This window comes from Equus przewalskii, chromosome 22 (assembly GCF_037783145.1).
Source record: "Equus przewalskii isolate Varuska chromosome 22, EquPr2, whole genome shotgun sequence".
NCBI classification, from domain to species: domain Eukaryota; kingdom Metazoa; phylum Chordata; class Mammalia; order Perissodactyla; family Equidae; genus Equus; species Equus przewalskii.
In genome coordinates this window covers 53,962,852-53,985,932 of record NC_091852.1, presented here as the reverse complement: position 1 = coordinate 53,985,932, position 23,081 = coordinate 53,962,852, and the positions used below count along the sequence as shown (strand labels likewise).

Here is a 23,081-nt window from a genome sequence, read left to right as displayed (position 1 = left end):
CTAGTTTATTGGCAAAATGTTGTTCATAACGTCTCCATTCTTTTTTTTTAATGGAGGTATAATTGACATATAACCCTAGTTTTATATATATATATATATAATATATATTTATTATATAGTATATATACAATATAATTTATATTAATAATTACATGTATATTCATTTCAGGTGTACAACATCATGATTCAGTATTTGTATATATTGCAAAATGATCTCAATAAGTCTAGTTAACATCCATCACCATACATAGTTACAAAATTTTTTTTTCTTGTGATGAGAACTTTTAAGATCTACTTTCTTACCAGCTTTCAAATATGCAATACAGCGTTATTAACCATAGTCACCATGCTGTACATTACATCCCATGACATGCTTATTTTATAACTGGAAGTTTGTACCTTTTGACCCCTGTCACCCATTTCACCCAGCCCCACTCTCCGCCTCTGGCAATCACCAATCTGTTCTCTGTATCTCTGAGCTTGGTTATTTTTTTTTAGATTTCACATATAAGTGAGATCATACCGTATCTATCTTTCTCTGTCTGAGTTATTTCAGCTAGCATATGCCTTCAAGGTCCATCCATGTTGTTGCAAATGGCAAGATTTAATTCTTTTTTATGGCTGAATGATATTCCGGGTCTGTAAATAAATAGAATAAATGTATATATGGAGATATATATTTATATATAAAACACAATTTCTTTATCCAGTCATCCATTGATGAATACTTTGGTTGTTTCCATATGTTGGGTGCTGTAAATAGTGCTGCAGTGAACATAGAGGTGCATGTATCTTTTTGAGTGAGTGTTTTTGTTTTCTTTGGATAAATACCCAGAAGTAGAATTGTTGGATCATATGATAGTTCCATTTTTAATTTTTTGAAGAATCTCCTTACTGTTTTCCACAGTGGCTGCACCAATTTGCATTCCTAGCAAGAGTGCACAAGGGTCCCTTTTCTCCACATCCTTGCCAACATTTGTTATTTCTAGTCTTTTTGATAATAGCTATTCTAACAGGTGCGATATCTCATTGTGGTTTTGATTTGCATTTTCCTGATGGTTAATGATGTTGAACATCTTTTTATGTACCTATTGGCTATCTGTATGTCTTCTTTGGAAAAATTTCTGTTCAGATTTTATGCCCATTTTTTAATCAGATGGTGGCTCTTTTTGCTGTTAAACTGTGTGAATTCTTTGTATATTTTGAATATTAACCCCTTATCAGGGATATGATTTGCAGATATTTTCTCCCATTCACTTAGTTGGCTCTTCATTTTGTTGATAGTTTCTTTGCTGTGCAGAATCTTCGTTCTTTTCTTCCTCCCTCCCTACCTCCCTTCCTTCCTTCCTTATCTCCCCTTCCCTCCCCTCCTCTCCACTTCCCTTCCCTCCCCTCTGAGGAAGATTCACCCTGAGCTAACATCCACTGCCAGTCTTCTTCTATTTTGTATGTGAGCCACCATCACAGCATGTCCATTGATAGACAAGTGGTGTAGGTCCGCTCCCAGGAAACGAACCCTGCACCGCCAAAGTGGAGCACGCTGAACTTAACCATTAGCCACTGGGGCTGGCCCTCCTCATTCTTTTTTTGTGTGTTTTCACTTTGCTTTACTAATTTTATTCTCATGAATACAATAGTTGTTTTTATATATGTATTTTTTATTGATGTCATAATAGTTTATAACTGTGAAATTTCAGTTGACATTATTGTCAGTCACCATTACCCTCTAGTAACCACTAATCTGCTCTCTTTGTCCATGTATTTGTTTATCTTCCAGATAGGACTGAAATTATATGACATTTGTCTTTCTCTGTCTGGCTTATCTCACTTAACATAATACCCTCAGGTTCCATCCATGTCGCTGCAAATGGGATGATTTTGTCTTTTTTTATGGCTGAGTAATGTTCCATTGTATATATATACCACATCTTTTTTATCCATTCACCTGTAGAAGAGTACTTGGGTTGCTTCCACTTCTTGGCTATTGTGAATAATGCTGCAATGAACAGAGAGGTGCATAGGTCTCTTTGTATTGATTTCAAGTTCTTTGGATAAATACACAGTAGTGGAATAGCTGGGTCGTGTGGTATTTCTATTTTTAATTTTTTGAGAAATCTCCATACTGTTTTCCATAGTGACTGCACCGTTTGCATTCCCACCAGCAGTGTATGAGGGTTTCTTTTTCCCCACATCCTCTCCAACATTTCTTGTTTTTTGTCTTAGTAATTATAGCCATTCTAACAGGTATAAGGTGATATCTCATTATAGTTTTGATTTGCATTTCCCTGATGATTAGTGATATTGAACATCTTTACACGTGCTTGTTGGCCATCTGTATATCTTCTTTGGAAAAATGTCAGTTCATATCCTCAGCTCATTTTTTGATCAGGTTGTTTGTTTTTTTGTTGAGTTGTGTGAGTTCTTTATGTATTTTGGAGATTAACCCCTTGTTGGATATATGATTTGGAAATATTTTCTCCCAGTTGATGGATTGTCTTTTTGTTTTGTTCCTGGTTTCCTTTGCCTTGTAGAAGGTCTTTAGTCTGATGTAATCCCATTTATTTTTTCTTTTATTTCCCTAGCCTGAGTAGATAGGGTATTTGAAAAGATCCTTCTAAGACCAGTGTCAAAGAGCATACTGCCTATATTTTCTTCTGTGAGTTTTATGGTTTCACATCTTACCGTCAAGTCTTTAATCCATTTTGAGTTAATTTTTTTGTATGTGTATGTGAGGAAGATTTGCCCTGAACTAACATCTGTTGCCAGTCTTCCTCTTTTTGCTTGAGGAAGGTTGTTGCTGAGCTAACATTTGTGCCAATCTTCCTCTGCTTTATGTGGGATGCTGCCACAGTGTGGCTTGACGAGCGGTACTAGGTCTGTGCCTGGGATCTGAACCTGTGAACCTTGGGCCGCCAAAGCAGAGCATGCAAACCCAACCACTACGCCACCAGGCTGGCACCTATTTTGAGTTAATTTTTATGTATGGCAAAAGGTAATGGTCTACCTTCATTCTTTTACATGTGGCTGTCCAGTTTTCCCAACACTATTTATTCAAGAGACTTTCTTTCTACATTGTATGTTCTTAGCTCCTTTCTTGAAGGTTAGCTGTCCAATACATGTGGTATTATTTCTGGGCTTTCAGTTCTGTTCCATTGATCTATGTGTCTGTTTTTGTACCAGTACCATGCTGTTTTGATTACTATAGCTTTATAGTTTTCTTTTGAAGTCAGTATTGTGATGCCTCCAGTTTTGTTCTTTTTTCTCGGGATTACTTTAGCTATTCAGGCTCTTTTGTTGCCCTATGTGAATTTTAGGATTCTTTGTTCTGTTTCTGTGAAGAATGTCATTGGGATTCTGATTGGGATTGCATTGAATCTGCAGTTTGCATTGGGTAGTATGGACATTTTAACTGTGTTTATTCTTCCTTTTTTTTTCTCCCCAAAGTCCCCCGGTACATAGTTGTATATTTTAGTTGTGAGTGCCTCTGGTTGTGCTGTATGGGACGCTGCCTCAACATGACCTGATGAGCAGTGCCATGTCCAAGCCCAGGATCCAAACCAGCAAAACTCTGGGCTGCCGAAGTAGAGCATGTGAACTTGACCACTTGACCGCTGGACCAGCCCCCTATTCTTCATTCTTGATATTAGTAATTTGTGGGGGTTTTTCTTGGTCAGTCTTAAGAGTTTATCAATTTTACTAATCTTTTCAAAGAAGTTACTTTTGGCTTTGTTGTTTTTCATTATTGAATGTTTACGTTTTATTTCATTGATTTCTGCTTTTTTAGTACCTTATTTCTTTGGGTTATTTTGCTGTTCTTTTTTCTAGAGTCTTTAAATGGAAGCTTAGAACGTTGATTTCAGCCCTTTTTTGGTTTTCTTCTTCTTCTTCTTCTTCTTCTTCTTACTTTTTTTTGAGGAAGATTAACCCTGAGCTAACATCTGGTGCCAATCCTCTTCTTATTGCTGAGGAAGACTGGCCCTGAGCTAACATCTATGCCCATCTTCCTCTACCCCATATGTGGGACGCCTACCACAGCATAGCTTGCCAAGCAGTGCCTTGTCCGCACCCAGGAGCCAAACGGGTGAACCCCCGGCTGCTGAAGCAGAACGTGTGCACTTAACTGCTCTGCCCCCGGATCAGCCCCCCTTTTTTGGTTTTCAGCTGCATGTATTTAAAACTTTAAATTTCTCCATCAGCATTGATGTAGATATAACTCATGAGTTTTGATATGTTGTGTCTATTGCTTTTAGTTCATTCTTTTTTCTAATGTTCCTCGTTATTTCGTTTTTGATTCCCAGGTTATTGGAAGTATATTGTCTAATTTTTAAACATTTGGGGGATTTTTTAGCTTACTGTGTTGTCAGAGATCATATTATGAATTATTTCAAAGAAACTTTTTCTTCTTCTTCTCCCCAAAGCCCCACAGGACATAGTTGTATATTCTAGCTGGAGGTCCTTCTGGTTGTGCTATATGAGATGCCGTCTCAGCATGGCCTGATGAGTGGTGCCATTTCCACCCCCACCATCCAAACTGGCAAAACCCTGGGCCGCCGAAGCAGAGCTTGCAAACTTAACCACTCTGTCAGAGGGCCAGCCCCTGTGAATTATTTCAGTTCTTTGAAATTTGTTGAAGCTTGCTTTATATCCTAGTATGTGGTTAATTCTGATAAGTGTTCCATATGACCTGAAACGAAGAAATATCCTGTGATGTCTACCTGTTCTATCATCTGTTGAGAGAAAGGTATTTCTCTTCTACCTTTTGCATCATGGTTGTGATGAAATTCTATATATTTTTAAACACTACAATACATTGTTGTATCTTACACAGTCAGTGTTCAGTTAGGTTTACCCTAATATTTATCCATTCTTGTGCTCTTCTTCCTCTTTCTGTGTGTATTTCTGTGTTTTCTTCTGTAGTCAGTTCTTGAAGACTTTCCTTACCTGTTTTCTTTTGCTTTGTTTGGTGCTGGTCCCTGTGCAGTGCGTTGTTTTTAAAGCATGTGGCATCTTGAATCTGTTGGAGGACACTTACACTTATTTTAAAGCTCTCTTCTGTTTCCTACCATAATTTGGTTATTTATCAGTAAGATAGATTATCCTTTTCTTTTTGTGTTCTTTTTTGTGGCTTTCCTCAAATTTTTTGTTTAGTTTTATATGTTTATATTTACAAATGAGGGAATAGATCAGGGATTGTAAAAACAAATGTCTTCTGGGTGTGCAGCTCAATAAATGCATACTCTGTCATTCATACATGGATACAGTTTCACCAAATTAAAGAGGTTGTCTCTTATAAGTAATTGTGTGTTTGGATCATTTTGAGTGTAGAATTGTTTTAGGAGAGGTCAGAGGTTGGTAATGTGAGGATGGAGCTGGGTGCAGCGGAGGATCGGCACTCCTGACCCTTTTCCAGCATAAGGGCAGCCCTGGAGTTGTTGGTGCAGTGTTCACTGGCACTCACCCAACCCTCTGTTTCCCACTGGCAGGAACCATGAGGAAGCCTGTGGGCAAGGAGAGTTTGAGAAGTGTCTGAGGGTTCTCAGCCTTGGTCTGACAGAGTACAGAGGGAGAGGATGGGGCTGAGACAGTGGATAAGTAACTGGAACACCCAGGATCAGAGAAACGTGCTTAAAAATATACTGACTTTTGTGTTTTGCTCTTTCACCATATTTTTGTGATGCATGTGACAAATTAAGTTATTAAACAATTATGATAATGATTTGTATTCCTTTTTCTTTAAAGAAAATTTCTATATCTCTGTATCCTATGAAATTTGTTATTGTTGGATGATTTTTCTGAGAACTATTTTTCTTTATTCTTTATTACATTTTGTATCTTGGACCTTACACGTGGATTATTTTCTTTCTTCCAGAAATCTATTTTTTATATTTCATTAGTTGGAGTCTATAAGTTAAGAAACTCATTACTATAAGTTAGTAAACTAGTTTTTGCTAGATCAAAAACTGTGTATATTTGCCTTTGTCCTCAAAGGACATTTTATTTTTATTTATTTATTTATTTATTTTAAATCAGGGGAGGTCTTTTTTTATTTTAATTTTTTTTTTTTTTTTTGAGGAAGATTAGCCCTGAGCTAACATCTGCTGTCAATCCTCCTTTTTGCTGAGGAAGGCCAGCCCTGAGCTAACATCCATGCCCATCTTCCTCTACTTTATATGTGGGACGCCTACCACAGCATGGCTTGCCAAGTGGTGCCATGTCAAAGGACATTTTAACTGGGTATAGAATTTTAGGTTGGCATTTGTTTTCCTCATTACGTTGATGATAGAATAGCATGTTCCTTGTTTGGGTTCCATGGTTACTGTTATGAAGCCATCTCTTAGTCTACCTGTTCCTCCTTTGAAGGCAGTCTGTCTGTATTTCTCTTTTTGCTTTTAAGAATTTTTCTTTGGTTTTCTGCAGTTTTATTTTGATTTTGAGTGTGGATTTCTTTTTATACTGCTTAGAATTTGTTAGGCTACTTTAATCTCTGCATTGATGTCTATCATTGGTTCTAGTACATTCTCAGCAATTAACTTGCGAAATACTGTCTCTGCCTCAATCTCATTACAGGACAAGTTTAATTGAACTTGTATCACACTTTATATTAGATCCTCTGTGTCTCTTACTTTCTCTTTTGTATTCTTTTTGTGTCTCCATGCTGCCTTCTGGATGGATTCTTTTGACCTACGTTTGGGTTCAGTAATTCTTTCCTTAACTTTGTCTAATCTTGTTAATCATATCAATAAAGTTCCTAAGTTAATATATTTTTTCTCTTCTGGAATTTTCTTTTTTCCGTCTGCTGTGTACCTTTTTACAGTTTCTAATTCAAAAGTTTCAAGGTTATTTTCTACACCTTGGAACAAAGTAAGCATATTGATTTTAAAGTCTCTGTTGAATAATTCCAAAATGTGAAGTATTTTGAGAGTCTGTTTCTGTTCTGTGTTTTTCTTTGTTGCTATTTCTTGCTCATGATGTCTTATTTCCTTTTGTATCTGATTACTTTTGATTATGTGGTGGTCATTATATTTGAACAAATATATGTATAATTGATTTGAAGCCTAGATGATCGCCTTTTCAGAAGTGATTTTAGATTTTTTCCTGCTAGGCATCTGGAGGTGCTACCAGTTTGGAATCACTGTAATCCAGTTTTAAGACTTAAGGTTTCCTGGACTACCTAGGTCACATGAAGCTGGGCTGCAGGTTTATACCTGAGTTTGTATAACCCTTTGGTGGTACCTGCTTAAAATTGTTGGTGATTGAAGGGGTAGCCAGTTAACAATTTATTTTTGCTGCAAACGCTTTTATAGCAAAAGCAACTGAGTGCTGGGCATACGTTTTTAGGTTGTTGCCTTATTTAGATTTCTCCCTCACTATGTTCTTACCTTTTCATACTTTTAGGGTATTTTGCATATTTCCTTGATACTTAAAAATTTTTTCAATCCAGAGTTCATCTTATTTTTCTATCCTGCCATTAACAGAGGCAGAAATCTTTGTTTAATTTGCTTTTGAATTTGTCTTGACATTTGTTTGCTTTTTGTAGGTTCTACATGAAACATTTCCTCAACACACATTCCTCATGAATGGTCTCATTCAAGGTGTAAAGGTAAGAACAAATTTTTGGGTGGTTCGTGATGAACCAAAACCAGGAATCCATAGTTTAACTCTGAAAGTTTAAATGGGGCTTATGGAAACAGTTATTATTTGTTCTGGAGACCTAAATCTAAATTTTTCGCTGGATTATCAAAGTCGAAATAAAATACAATGCAAATCCACAAAGCATAGAATGGTTTACTGGTAAAAAACAGTCCTTCATTTTTATTAACATGTACATAGCAGTTTAAAAGGATTTAATTATGTGAACTTTTAATTGCTCTGCCTGTCAACAAGAATAAAATGGGCAAGTGTCAGTGTCTTCTTTTGAGATAGACTTTGAGATTGAGGAAGAAGGAAGCATCAAGATTTACTTGAGTATGTATATTTTTTTCAAGGCTGGTGTTCTAGCCATCACTTTCTGAGTTGTCAAATACTTGACTTAGTTAGCCTTAATTCATTGTTTAAATCTTAATGTGATATTTATCAGAAAAGCTTATAAATAAGAGGTTAAAATATAGTGTTATGTTCCAGTCCTATTTACAGTGAAGTATACAGGTATAGCATCTAATTTGCCCTTCCCAGCTCAGATAATATCAATCTGTGCATAATTTTAGTTTGCGCTGAACAGCATACTTAAGATTCAGATTATGCCCTAGTAATTTGCTGAATTCAGCCGTAGGAATTTGTTGAATTCATAGCTTTAATGAATACTACTTATTATTTACCTATTTCAAAAAGAATTTGGGAATGCTTACAATAATAACATAAGTAAAACAGGGCAATTTAAATAAAGGTTAAAACAAGAAGCTTTTAATATTCTTTGAGAAGAAGAGAAATGTTATCAAGAATCTGGCATGTGGTCGTTTAAGCACCAATTTGTGAGCAGCATAGATAAAAAGAAAAACTAAATAAATGAGAGAGAGCATTGATAAAAATATAATGTAAGTATATCCTTACAGCAGATTTTTGGAGAAGCTACTCCATAGATCTTTTGTCTTGTGGACTAATAAAATGTGTTTTAGTCTGGTTCTGCAAAATAAAACTAACTATGTCTACACCCTAAAGCCAAGCAGCCTGTTACACTTTCACCTAGAGTCATCCACAATGTTATTCTAAAAAAACATAAAACAAAAAGTATTTGGAGTGATTCAAGGACTTAGGCAAGGACTTATTTAACTTCAACAACGATTAAACTTTAATGAAGACTTTAATAATTGGTTATTATTTCAGGGATTCACGTATCATGAAAGAAGCCTACAGCAAAACATAGCTCTATTAAGTTATCTTAATATGCATGTGAGTACAGTGGAATCAATACGACTTCAGATTGCTTTAGCTTTAAATCTCTGTTCTGAACTTATTAACTATGTTACTTTGGTTGTATAATTTAACCTCCCTAACCTCAGTTTCATTATTCATGAAATGAGAAAGATAAAAGATCTTTTTAATAGGATGATTATGAGGATTAGATGAGCTAGTATATGTAAAGCTATTAGCACATATTCCATGTGCTAAATAATAAATGTTGCAAAGAAAAATACGTAAAAAACAAAAATATTAGAAGAAAATCTTCTGAAAGAAAAATGGTGGCCATTTTTCTTACCAGTTTGGGGGAAGATTTTCTTTTTTTAGAAAAAGAATTCATAAAGGAAAAGATTGAGTCATTTACATCAATATTTTAACTTTGCTAAGTCCAAACCACGATCATAAAAATTAAAAGACTAATGACAAAATGTTATTTGCAACCTGTGTAGTAGAAGGAGGAATACATAAAAGCTCTCTCAAAGCCATAGGAAAGTGATATCTCAGAAGGGCAAAGGAGGGTGAAAGCTGTCAGTTTACAAAAGATGTCAGTGTAAAAATAAGTTTGTCACTCTTAGGCAATGAATCCTAAATTAAATGCGATAATATTTTCACATATGCATTGGTAAGAAAGTTTAAACTGACGAGAACTAGTTCAGTGTGTGGTAAATTGGGTCCCCATATACTGTTAATGAGAGGATAAATTGGTATAGCTTTTGTGGAAGGCAGTATTTTAAAAGCCTTAAAAATATTCACATATTTTGACAGTAATTCCATTTCTAGAAAATTCTTCTAATCAAATAGAGTTATTCAAAGTTTCAGGTAAAGGACTATTTGTAATAGTAAACATGGAAACAATTAAAATGCCTTAAATTTAAAAGAATAAATATGTTGTGGTACAGCCGTAGGATGTAATACAGGCACATAAAGAACACATTTTTGAAGAACATCATATAATTTTTGAAAGGAAAAGGATATAAAGCTATGCAGTATGATTCCCGTTTTGTTTTGACCAGAATACATGTATATAAGCAGGAGAAAAAAAGAGTTAATAAGAAGGAATCATCTGAAGTTTGAAAGTGTGGATTTATGGATGATTTTTAGTTTTCTTCTTTATATCTTTTGTTCATCTTTGTAGAATTTCTGCAGTTAACTTTTACTTTGTAAGTTTACTATCATAATTCTGTGGAGGAGAAGATTTAGATTGGGGTGAACATCATTAAAGCTTACAAGAGTAAACTGTTCTGTGAATTCTCTGGTTTTAGTTTCTTTTTTTTTTTGCAGCAGTAGCAGTTTTGTTGAGATATAATTCACATACCGTGCAAGTCCTGCATTTGAAGTGCACATTCAGGGGCCGGCCCTGTGGCCAAGTGGTTAAGTTCTTGTGCTCCACTTGGTTGGCCAAGGGTTTCGTGGGTTTGGATCCTGGGCCATGGACGTGGCACTGCTCATCAAGCCATGCTGAGGTGGTGTCGCACATAGCACCGCCAGAGGGACCTACAGCAAGAATATATAATTATATACTGGGGGGCTTTGGGGAGAGTAAGAATAAAAAGAAGATTGGCAGCAGATGTTAGCTCAAGTCCCAATCTTTAAAAAAAAATAATAAAGTGTACATTCATTGCTTTTTAGTATATTCCCAGAGTTGTGCAGCCATCAGCATATAATCAATTTTAGAACATTCTCCTCACCTTAAAAAGAAGTTCTGTACCCATCAGCAGTCACTCCTCATTTCCTCCCAACCTCCTCAGCCTTAATCAAGCGCATATCTACTTTCTGTCCGTATAGTTTTGCTTATTCTGGACATTTCTTATAAGTGGAATCATACAATATAACAGTCTTTTGTGACTGGCTTCTTTCACTTAGCATAATGTTTTCAAGGTTCACCTGTGTTGTAGCACATATTAGTACTTCATTCTTTTTGTGGCCAAATCATATTCCGTTGTATGGCTCTACCATGGTTTATCCATTCATCAGTTGATGAACATTTGGGTTGTTTCCACTTTTTGGTTACTATGAATAATGTTGCTGTGAACATTTGTGTACAATTTTTCATGTGGACATATGTTTTCACTTAATCCTAGGTATATACCTAGGAGTAGAATTACTGAGTCATATGGTAACTTGATTTATTTTTATTATGTTTTCAAATTAACTTCTTTCTTAACCCTGTTTTTGACAAGTAGTATGTGTTCCTCATCTCCTAGACTTCTGAAAGATAGGTGGCTGAAGCCTTCAACAACGATTTCTTTTATCTCTACAGTCACTCCCTTGATGATATCATCAGACTTATCACTTTCAACTCTGAAATAAATATCTTCCTAAACCTTGGCCCAGAACTCCAGAATAGTGTATCCAGTTGCCCAATTGACCTCTCTATCTCCTTGTCTGATAGGCATCTCAAAGTTAAGGTCTCCAAAATGAAGCTCCTCATCTTCCCCTGCAGCCTGACCTCCTCACAAGTATTCCTCATTTCACTTACTGATCATGCCATCCTTGCTGAGACCAAAATCCTTGGAGTCAGTCTTGACTCCTTTCTCTTCTACATCCCAAACCCAATACATCAGCAAATTCTGTGGTTCTACCTTCAAAATAGATCTATAATCAAAACACGTCCTCGTTCCCCTTCAGTAGAGATACTCATATACACCAGATTGTCGCTTAACCAACTCCACCGGACCCTGTTTTCTCCTCTGGCAGCATCCCTGTTCTCTTTTCCACCACTCCTTGCTGACCTCACTCCAGCCACAACTTGCTCAGCCTGTGCTTGCCTGAAAGCTTTGCAGGGACTGTTTTTTCTGCTTGGATTGCTTTTCCCCAGATATTGGTGGGCCTCACTTCTAACTCTCAGTTCTTCACCCAGATGTCATTTTTCAGTGAAGCCTTCACTGGCTACTGTCTCAAGTAATGTATCCTGTTCTCATCACTCCCAGTCCCCCTTTTCTGCCTTGTTTTTCTCCAAAGCATTATCATCTCACCTCTGACATGCTATAGATTTTGCTTTATCTTTATCTTGTTATCATGTGCCTTCCTCACTCCTCCTCTTTTAGACTGGAAATTTCTTGAAGGCATGGATTTTTGTTTGCTTTACTTACTCCTATCCCCAGCACCTAGAACAACAGTTCTTGGCACACAGTACAGATAGGTGCTCAGTAAATATTGTCATATTAACATTTGTTTCCAGTCTTTCTCTATGGTTTTTTGTTTTTTTTTTTGAGGAAGATTGGCCCTGAGCTACAATCTGCCACCAATCCCCCTCTTTTTGCTTGAGGAAGATTGTTGCTGAGTTAAAATCAGTGCCAATCTTCCTCTATTTAATGTGGGATGCTGCCACAGTGTGGTTTGATGAGCTGTGCTAGGTCTATCCGGTGTCCAAACCTGTGAACCCAGGGCCACCAAAGCAGAGTGCACGAACCTAGCCACTATGCCACTGGGCTGGCCCCAACTATGCGTTTTTAAATAGTCAAGATCCAGCTTATAGGGAGACTGTAACTTTTTTTTTCTTCTATCAGCAATTGCTAATTATATCATAATAATTTCTCCATGACATTAAAAACTATATGAAATACAGGCAGCCCTCTCTTTGCACGTTCCAATGTGCACAAATTTCAGTTACCATGGTTCAGTTAAATAAGAGTAGTCCCCCAACAACACAGTTCAAACTTCTGTTTCCGTGGTTTAGTAACTGTGAGGACCTGCATAAAGTACAAATTCCTGCCAGCTCCTCAGGCCACAAAACACTACATAAATAACAGGTGTACATCATAATCAGTGACCAGTCACGGCATTTCAAAGTGTCAGTGACTGGTCACCGCACATCTCTTAGTTCATGCACATACAGCAAGACATGTAGTTGTGTTGCCTCCTTGACTCCAGTGATAAACTCTCATGACGGTTTATGAAAATAGATAGTCAAAAGAAGGAATTGGCCAGCAAGGTGAAAGTGCAGTAAAGAAATAAATAGTGATAATGCTGGAAGTGAGATTCAAATAGGACCTCAGTGGAATTAGGGAAGAAACAGCTGATTGGGTCATGTTGGAGAGACTCTAGATGTGCAGCCAAAGGAACTTAGTGAAGATAAACTTATCAGCAAAATGAGGAGAATGGTTGTGATGAAAAGGATGAAGATGTCCCAGAGGAAGTGATGCTGGTGAAAAGCTTTACATTAAAGGAACTCTGAGAGATGGCATTTCATGACATTGAAAGCACAAAGGATAAAATGTTGGAAGCTGATCCCAACTTAGAAAGGCGCATGACAATTTGCCAGTGCATGGAAGATGCTCACTGCACATCATACGCTATATGACTGATGGAGAAGGCAAGCACTGTTCAGATGACTCTTGATAAGTTTTTACAAAGAAATAAAACAGTAATTCTTAATGTTTTAAGCCACAGTGTACTAAATAAATACTAGTTTTACTATGTACTTTCAATTCACTAAACATCTATAACTGACAGTAAAAGAGTTTTTAAGTGTTCTGACAAAAACTTCTAAAGGTTATAGAACAAATCGCAGTTTTTCCCATTGATTAAAGTCACTTTACATGGTTTTAGCTTGCAGTCATTTTTACAGTCCTCCACTACCATGCACAGCAAGTACTGTTTGAAGTGGTTATATACTGTTCCATTGTATGAATATGCCATAATTTACTCATTTCCTATATAAAGGGTTTCTAATTTCAAACTATTGAAGATAATTCTGTAATAAATTTTTAAAAGTAAATCTTTGTATTTTTTATTTCCTAAAAAATAGAGTTATGAAGGTTTAACTAGTGAGTAAAAAGGTGTGGGCATTTTTAAATGTCTTGAATATGTGGTACCACATTATCTCCGAGAGCAGTTGTGCCATTTCAGACTCTCACCAGCAGTGTGTGTGTCTGTTTCATCATGCTCTAACCCAGGTATTACTTTTCAGATGTTCACCAGTCTTGCAGCTTGCAAATGATATCTCGCTGTTGGTTTTATTTGTATTTCTTTGATTACAGGTGAGGGTGGGTATTTTTACATATATTTGCTGACTACTTTTATGAAGTACCTTCAAGTTCTTTGTTTATTTTTCTAATGAGGATTGTCAGTTCTTTATTTCTGAAGAATGTACTTTATTTTATAATAATCCTCTCATTTTAATGATTATTAATTTAGTACCTGTTCATCTTAACAATTAAAAAGGAAAAAAACTCAGACTTGATCCCACTTCTCAGATTCCCAGAGTCTTTCCAACCATTTTTCTACAGGAGTTTTTACTTTTATGGAATTAAAACATGTGGCAAACATTGTTATATGACGAGCAATAAAAAGTTGTATCAGCCAGGGTTCTCCAGAGAAACAAATCCAGTAGAATAAATAAATCATATATATTAAGAGATATATTTTAAGGAATTGACTCACTTGATTATGGGGCTGGCAAGTCTGAAATATGTAGGGCAAGGCCAGCAGACTGGAAACTCAGGCAGGAAGGAGTTGATGCTGCAGTCCTTAGGCAGAATTCTGTCTTCTCTTGGAAACCTCAGATTTTGCTCTTAAGGCATTCAACTGATTGGATGGGGCTCCCCATATTATTGAGGGTAATACCTTTTACTTTAAAGCCAACTAATTGTAGATGTTAACCACATCTACAAAATACCTTCACAACAATACCCACACTAGTGTTTAATTAAATAACTGGGTACTATAGGCTGGCCAAGCTGACGGATAAAACTATCATAGAAATTTTGGCTACACTTTGTCAGAAGTTTAACACCAGACTGAGATGCCGTGATGTAAGATGACATGGCAGGTGAGGTCTAGGTATGACCACTGGTTAACACAAGCAGGTAGAATGACTGTAATCATTTTCTTCATTAAGACCAGCTGGTCTCATTGCCCAATGTCTCACCTTGAAGATTCTTTCTTTAGCAGGTTTTATATTTTTAACAAAATTAGATATCTTCATCAATGTCCCAAACTAACTAAAACTAAGAGTTTCTGTAGTCCTAGGAGTTGCTGCTGAACTGTCTCATCCTACTATCTTAAATAGCAGGATGAATTACATCATCAAGCAGTGCTTAGCATAGTAGCTTAGCATAAGCACACAGAAACTATTGGCTGATGTTTTTAAAAATTAAACCAAAAAACAAGATACCTTTAAAGTCCTCTTATAGCTATTCTCTGGACTTAGTAAGTACAGAATGCTTTTTGTAAACATACACACACAAATTCTTGCTTTCTTAATTTGGACAGGAACTTAAGTAAAGACTACTCTTTTATTATTTGTAAATGAAATTATTAAAATAACCATCTTGAGAGAGATGACTTCATAAATTTTAAGAATAGTCTTCATATCAGACTGCAATTGATCCATTTATTAAAACATGTTTAAGAGAACTCACAAGTAGATAAGCATAGTACTTTATGTGCTTTAGTTTAGAGACACTGAAATGTCAACAACAAATCAGTTTAAAAATTGGTTTGAATTGTGGGCTTAGGGTTTAGGGCTTAGGTTCTGGAGCTCCCTCACATCTTAGCTGAATCACACCTCTACTGCTTGTGAGCCCTAGGCCTTAGGCTAGTTACTTACCCTAATAGTACCCACCTTATAGGGTAGACATTTGTGTGAAAGGCATAGAAACAGTTTGGCATATATGAATGCTAGCTGTTATTATTACTTTAAAGCATACCCTGAGCTTTCTTGGAGTTAGAATTTGATTCTATGATTAAGGAAAAATCTGTCTTTACATTTATTTAAATAAATTTAATTGTACTTTCATCTGCTTTTGCTTGTTTCTGCTTTCTTTCAATGAATTTTTCCCTACTTCTCTCCACTTAGCTCCGCACATCAAAAAAAAACCACCCCAGCCTTTTTGCCCATATTGTTCTTTCTTTGAAGTCTCTGGTACCAGCTGTTCTTTGACCATCCTCCTGCTTCACAAATCCCCTTTCGCAGACTTTAATTGAATTAAAGTCACCTTGTGTGTCCCATTTCTCATGTCTCCTGTTGAACTGATTGATATGCATGCTGGGAAGGGAAACTCTGTTACTGCTTGGGGTCTTGGTGGGTCCTAGGTCAGAAACGTGACCCCTGTTTTAATATTGTTCTTATATAAAAATATTTGTATAAATAAAAACCACAGTTCCATTTGTGTGAGATTTTCTCTTTGATCTACTTTTAAGAAATGAAAGAGATAAAAGTCATTATTAGTAAAATACTGTATGAAAAATCAAAATGAATGAATCGAATTTTGGAGTAACCTACATCTACATGTTATAAGTTACTCATGGCTTATTAAGGAATACTGAACATTTGTTAGAAGATGTGAACTTTTTCATGGAAAAATAAAAATTTTTGTTTTCCCATGAAAGTGGCTTTGGACTTTATTTTTCATTGGTGCCATTGCTCCCTCAAACTCAGTTGCAAAATTAACTATAATATTTGAAGGAAAACAAAACATTTTTAGTTTTGAAACTTTTTAAGGGTACTGAACAAACTGTTTTAGTCACGTATTTGCTAACTGCATATATTAAGGAAAATGTGTACTTAAAAGTTATTTGATGGCTCTATAAAGAGTAAAATTCATATATGTTTGTTCAAGTGAGTTATATTTGCCGTTTTTTGTATGCTTTGAAAAGTTTATTGGATAATTGCATTTAGCTAAACAATAAACTTTAACTGCTATTTTGTCAAATTAGAGTCTATAAGACCATGTCAGAATTACTGGCCGATTAATTATGCTACCTTAAATACCTGTTTGGACTGGGAATCTAATTTTCTGAAGTGACTGTGATTAATGGCTAGTTGATTTTGCCATGCACACCTAGACTTCTTACATGCTGTGTTTTATGCAGTACTCGTTGGGCTATGGTAGCATAGCGTAGGTAGGATACTACAGTCATCCTCATTATTCTCAGATGCTGCAATATTTGCAAATTAGCCTACTCACTAAGTTTATTTGTATCCCCAAAATCAATCCAGTGCTTTCATGGTCATTCATGCACAGGGTGAGGGGGGAATTTGAATTGCCCAACCACAGTTTCCCAGCTGAGGCCAAACAAGGTGACAGTCTCTCTTCTTGTTTCAAATCATACTGTAAACCTGTCTTTTCTGCAGTCCATTTAGTGCCACGTTTTATGCATTTTTGTGCCCCTTTTTGGGGGCAATTTTGCTGTTTAAAATGTCCCCAAATATAGTGCTGAAGTGCTATCTAGTCTTTCTAAGTGCAAGAGGTCCACAGTGTGCCTTACAGAGAAAATATTGTCTTAGATAAGCCTCATTCAGGCGTAAGTCACAGTGTTGTTGGCTGAGAGTTCAGTGTTAATAAATCAACAATATATATTAAATGAGGTGTCTTTAAATAGAAACACACATAAACCAAAGCTATGTATTGATCACTTGATGAAAATATGCAACCAGAGGCTTGCAGGAACCTAACCTTGTGTTTCCCATGGGAGCAATGGTCCTGGATTCTCTAATTCAGTGTTTGTGGCACACTTACAGAACATGATACTGTGAATAATGAGAATTGGCTGTATTTCTGGTAAAGATTAAGGCTTTGATGTCAGTCTAGTTTTAATTTTTAAACGTTTTGTTCTCGTTTGAAAATTGTGCTCTCTCCGAAAATTAAAAAAAAAATAAGAATTCGAAATATGATGTACATCCAAAAATAAATAAAAATAAAAATTGTGCTGTGCATCTTTAGGACTGATGAAGTACTTTCCCAATCAATCAAGGTACAAATGTCTTTCTCAATCTACTGCTCTAATAATGCGACCTGATAGGATCTGGGGCACGATTGGGTAGTGAAGAAATAACTCTGGGACAGAAGGAAGTCTTTAATTTTTTAGGAAATACAAGTTTTCCAAAGAGGCAAGTATTTTGTTAGGTTGTATTTTAGCATCTTAATAAAAAGTAGGTCCTTCCCATATCTATCATTGTTACTGAGTGTTTGATTTAAATAATATCATTTAATGAATGGATTTGTCAACCAATTATGAGGTAGGCTCTGACAGACTTAAACAAAAAGAAGTTTATTTGGGGTTTGTTAAGACTGCAGCCCAGGAACACAGATTCAAGCAGTACTTGAATTGTGTTCCAGCCATTGAAGGGAGAAGGAAAGTTTTACAGTTATGGCTAACAAACACAAAGAAAGAAAAAAGGGAAGGGAATATCTTTTAACAAATTCCAAGTGCAAGGTAGTCATGGAGTGAGGGTCGACTGAAACAATCCATTAAAACTTAGAGATGTAGAAGAGGACTTTGACAGAAATGAGGTCTCTGTCCTGATAATCTTGTCTTTCTTGAGAAGACTTGCAGATGCATTTCAGGCATCTGATGAGTTCAAGAGTTCATCCTGAAGGAAGAGTTTGTTCCTCTCCTCTTCATATCTGCCTGGCTCCATTTTAGTGTCTTAACTTGAGAGACTACATCTTTTTTTCAATTCCACAGATTAAATTACAATTTAAATCCATAGTCTAGAAGACAGTACCATTTTTCTGTAAAGACTGCATTATTTTAAATGTAACTTTTATGCTTGGCCTTCTCATATCCTTTATTTAAAAATGGCATACATTCCATATTTTTTTTTTTTTAAAGATTGGCACGTGAGCTAACATCTGTTGCCAATCTTCTTTTTTTTCTTCTTCTTCTCCCCAAAGCCTCACAGTACATAGTTGTATAATCTGGTTGTAGGTCCTCCTGGTTGTGCGATGTGGTACACCGCCTCAGTATGTGCTGATGAGTGGTGCCATGTCTGTGCCTAGGATCTGAACCAGTGAAAACCTGGGCCCCTGAAGTGGAGCATGTGAACTTAACCTCTCAGCCACGGGGCTGACCCCACATTCCGTATTTTAAAGCATTGTGTGAAATCAGAAATCAGAACTGTCCAAAAACTTTCCAGGGTTCTTTGTGTTTAAAGAGTTTTTGTTGCTGTTTTTGTGTTGGTTGTTATTTCTACTGTCTTATCCTCTTAAATTTCTTTACATACTTTTCTCGACCAGTTCTATACTACTCAGGTGCTCAGAATTTGCTATTTTGAGAGAATTTTGAAGCAACATGAAACATTTTCTGTTCTAAAATTCATGAAGCTGTTATTGCAAATAATCCATAACCAATCTATAAATCAAAATTGAGGTGAGTTTATTATGAGCTAGATCTGAGGACTAACCCAAGACTTTCCTTCCCCAAAGAAGTGGGGTGTACAGAGTGGCTATATACTGTCTTGGAACAAAGAGCATACATCACGTATGATCGGAATGTCCCTTTTATAACTGTCATGAGATGCTTAGCTGCCACAGCAGATCAGTGGTCAGTGGTAACAAGGTGAGCATAGAATTAATCCTTAGTTCCCAGGAAGAGATACTTATCCTTAAAGAAATCTCAATATTGGGGGAAGTTACATTCCTATTTTTAAGGGCATTGTTCTTGTCTTTGGGACATAGTAAATATTTAAAGCAGATATACAGTGCTTGCTCAACAGGTCACATCAGGCCCTTTTGGAAAAACAAGGTTGGGCCGAATTAGTTTTAACCCAAATGGCTTCCTCATATACTCCAGTATATCCTATTGCTTGTCATTTATTTATTAAAGCTGATCATCACAAGTCCTGGATTTAAGCCCTGCTTTGCCAGTCATTTAGATCCTTGTTAAAGGAAATCATCTAATACTTGATCTGTTACCGAATGCCCTAGAATCCGCTGTGGCTTAGAAATGACAAGGTTTGATCCATGGGCATGGATTAATATTTTATTTCAGAGGAGCCAAAAAGCGTTTCTCCTGATCCTGCCTGCCCTCCGTTGAGTCTTTCTCTCACCTCCCCTCACTTCAGTTTACCTGTCTCCTGGCCCCTGGACTTTTCTTCCCAGTGATGTGACCTTGGAAACTACTGTGAGTTGGTTTCCTCTTAAAAGTTCTGTTCAATTCAGCAAACCTCTTTGAAAGTCCTTATTTTACCAAGCCCTGTGATAGCACCAAGAATACAGAGATGAAAAGAAGTCATCTCTATACTCTAATTTCAATTTCTAATCCAATAGAGAAGATAGACAAGTAATTGTAATAGAATGTTACCATATAGGAGTTACATACCAAATGTAGGGGGGTTTGTTTTGCACCCCCCAAAAAATGGTGTGATTAATTCTGCTTGAGTAGCTAAGAGAATAAATAGAGGAGGAGGTGCTCCTTGCCTGGAGTTGTGAAGAATGACTAGCAGGTTACAGGGTCCAGGTGTGGGAAGTGCATGCAGGCACAGCAAGGGCCTGTGCAAAGGCCCATTGACACAAAGGAAAGTGGTATCTTCAGAAAACTTAAGTATTGTGTATAGCCAAAGTGTAAGATGTGTATTAGGTGCCAGATTCTGGAGGGTCCTATTTGTATCATATGCTGAGGAATTTCTTAAACGTGTTATGAAAATTCAAATACACAAAAGTAGAGAAAATATAATTAACACCCACATACTCATCACCCAGTTTCATTATTTATCAACATTTTCCCAGTCCTGTCTGAGTCAACCCAGTTTTCCCCCACTTGTGTTTATCTGTCATATTTAAAAGCAAAGTTCACTCATTATTTCACCCATAAATACCTGCTGAAGAATTTAAACTGCACAGTGGAGACCATTGCAAGATTTTAGAGAAAGGATCAAAGAGCTGAGGTTCGCAGCTCATCAAGGTTGCTCTTGGGGGTATGTGGAGGACATATTGGAGGAAGGGAGGACCCAGGTCAGGGACCAGTGAGGAGATGGTTTTATTTAATCTAGACAAGAAATGCTGAAGTGTGTTACAGCAGCAAATGGATAGAGAGTAGTCATTAAGAGAGAATAGTCTGGAAAAATCACCTTGGGGAGGGGAGGGATGGAGGAAAAAGCTTTGCATGGCTTCTTAGCTAAGGTGGGAAGTATGGGCGTTTGGTCAGGTTTACAGAGAACAGTGTGCATGTTAAATGTCCAAGTAGAAAAGTCCATTTGGCTGTAGATACAGAGCTCAGAATAAAGAGATTGGAAAACTGTCCATAATGTAGGCAGTGGTGGCCGTGTGTGTAGACAGAGCATGTGACGTGAGGACTATGGTACCAGCAGGGTCTGAGGGGCAGACCTGTGGCCACTGAGCCATGAGATCAAACAGTGATGTGAAAGTGACCAGCCAGCGGAGTAACTGGCAAATAGTGGGGAAGCAGTAAATGTGTTTCTTTACTTCCTTTGCATGTGTGTGGTGTTCTGTTTTTTGCTTCCTCTTAGCCTCAATACTGTTGCTCAAGTTGCAGTGTCTCTGTTATTATTCTGTTTGGGGGCTGGTAAAATGAATTGGGGCATTTAGAAAACAAAAATTACAAGTAATTGGAGGATCACATTATAAATCTGACCTTTGCTTCTATTTTCTTCTCCAGGGCCTGCTGTCTTTTCTGAGTGCGCCACTCATAGGCGCTCTGTCTGATGCATTGGGGAGGAAGCCCTTTCTCCTTGGCACTGTCTTCTTCACCTGCTTCCCAATTCCACTGATGAGGATCAGCCCGTGGTGAGTGGCTCGGCCTTCCACCATCATGACTGACTGTTTTGGGTCACATATTTAAAATACATCTGCAGAGCACTTCTTAACCATTTTGAAGCAGTTGTACCTGTGTTTTCATTTGATCTCTTTGGTAATACTGAAAGCCAGTTTGGGCAGTTGTCTATATGCCCATTTTATAAATGGGGAAATGAAGACATCATAGAATTAAGTCAAAGATAAGTTACTTAGGTAAAGAAATAGAAATACAAGATGTCTTTAAGGGCAACTGCTGTTGCCATGAGGTCAGTTACAAGATTGGGTCCTGGGAGGGGGCTGACGATCTCTACTCCCTTTGCGCACCACTGTGGCTCAGTTGACTTTGCAAATGTGCTGTTTTTGTCAGCTCATTGCTCTGGGATGCCGACAGCATAGTTTATATCAATAGGCAGGAGTCACTTTTGTGTATCCTGTAGTAAGACCAATAGTCTATTCTAAATCATGATGTGAATTTTAATTTGATTTCATTTTTTCATGATAAATAGAGAATATTTAGCATGTAACCAAGTCTATTTAGTTACCAAAGATAGGTTGGAATTTGCTCCTAAGCTGTAACTCAGTTGTTTTTCTATGGTCCAGAGGATGATATTGGCCAAAATTCCTGTTGCTGAGATACTCTTCCCATGTGAAGAACACACCTTAAAATGGAAGGGATTTGTTTTTGTTTTTGATTTTTTGATTTTTAAATGCAAATAGTAGATTTTCTTTTTTTTTGGCTTATATAAAAATATCCTCATTTGATGTCGGCATTTTATTTTATGTCAACAGTTGTCACATTCTAAATTTGTTGGGTACCCATAATGGATCATTTTATTTTCTACCAGATGATGAGTTTTTCTAAAATACTTTTTTGGTATTGAGTCTTTCTGTCTAACAACAAGTCATGCTTTTCCAATGAATTAGGGCTTCTTTAATGTCCTCTCAATACCTTAAAGTTTTTTTCTTTAGATCTTTAAATGATTTTACCTTTTCCCTTCCAGTTTTCATGGTGCTGTGTTTGCTATTTGTATTGACCAATGAATAATGTTCAATAAAAGTGATGATTGTTTATATAAAGGAAACGTCATAATGTTTCATCATTAAGTGTTAAGCTAGCTTTTGGGTTGAAAAATACTTACTCATATTTTATCCAGAGATTTTCTTTTTTAAAATCAAGATTGGATGTAAAATTTTATTAGATGACTTTTTGCATCAATAGAGATCATTTGATTTTTCTCCTTAGATCTATTACTTGGATGAATTGTATTAATAGATTTTCTAATATTGAAACATCCTTATATTCTGGGGTAAACCCTACTTTTTGTTTTATGAGATTCTGTTACCAGTATTTTAACTGGATTTTTTTAAAGCATCTGTGCATATGATAGAAATTTTGGTCTTAATTACATTAATATTTTTTGCTACGCTTTCTGCTTTTGTGTAGCCATTTTAAAGTCATTTTCTGGGCCAGCTCAGTAGCTCAACAGTTAAGTTCACACATTCCACTTGGGTGGCCCAGTGTTCGCTGGTTCGGATCCCAGGTGCAGGCATGGCACCACTTGGCAAGCTATGCTGTGGCAGGCGTCCCACATATAAAGTGGAGGAAGATGGGCACGGATCTTAGCTCAGGGCCAGACTTCCTCAACAAAAAGAGGAGGATGGGCGGCAGATGTTAGCTCAGGGCTAATCTTCCTCAAAAAAAAT

The 23,081-nt window shown here is 36.7% G+C and overlaps 1 protein-coding gene across 1 annotated transcript in view; it reads left to right on the top strand.

Moving 5' to 3' along the window:
- MFSD14B (major facilitator superfamily domain containing 14B) overlaps positions 1-23,081 on the top strand; it is an 88,565-nt gene that overhangs the window by 42,637 nt on the left and 22,847 nt on the right. The window contains exons 3-4 of the mRNA XM_070590105.1: positions 7,538-7,600; positions 21,241-21,368. Of these exons, the coding sequence (XP_070446206.1) occupies positions 7,538-7,600; positions 21,241-21,368 (191 nt within the window). The remainder of the gene's footprint in view (positions 1-7,537; positions 7,601-21,240; positions 21,369-23,081) is intronic.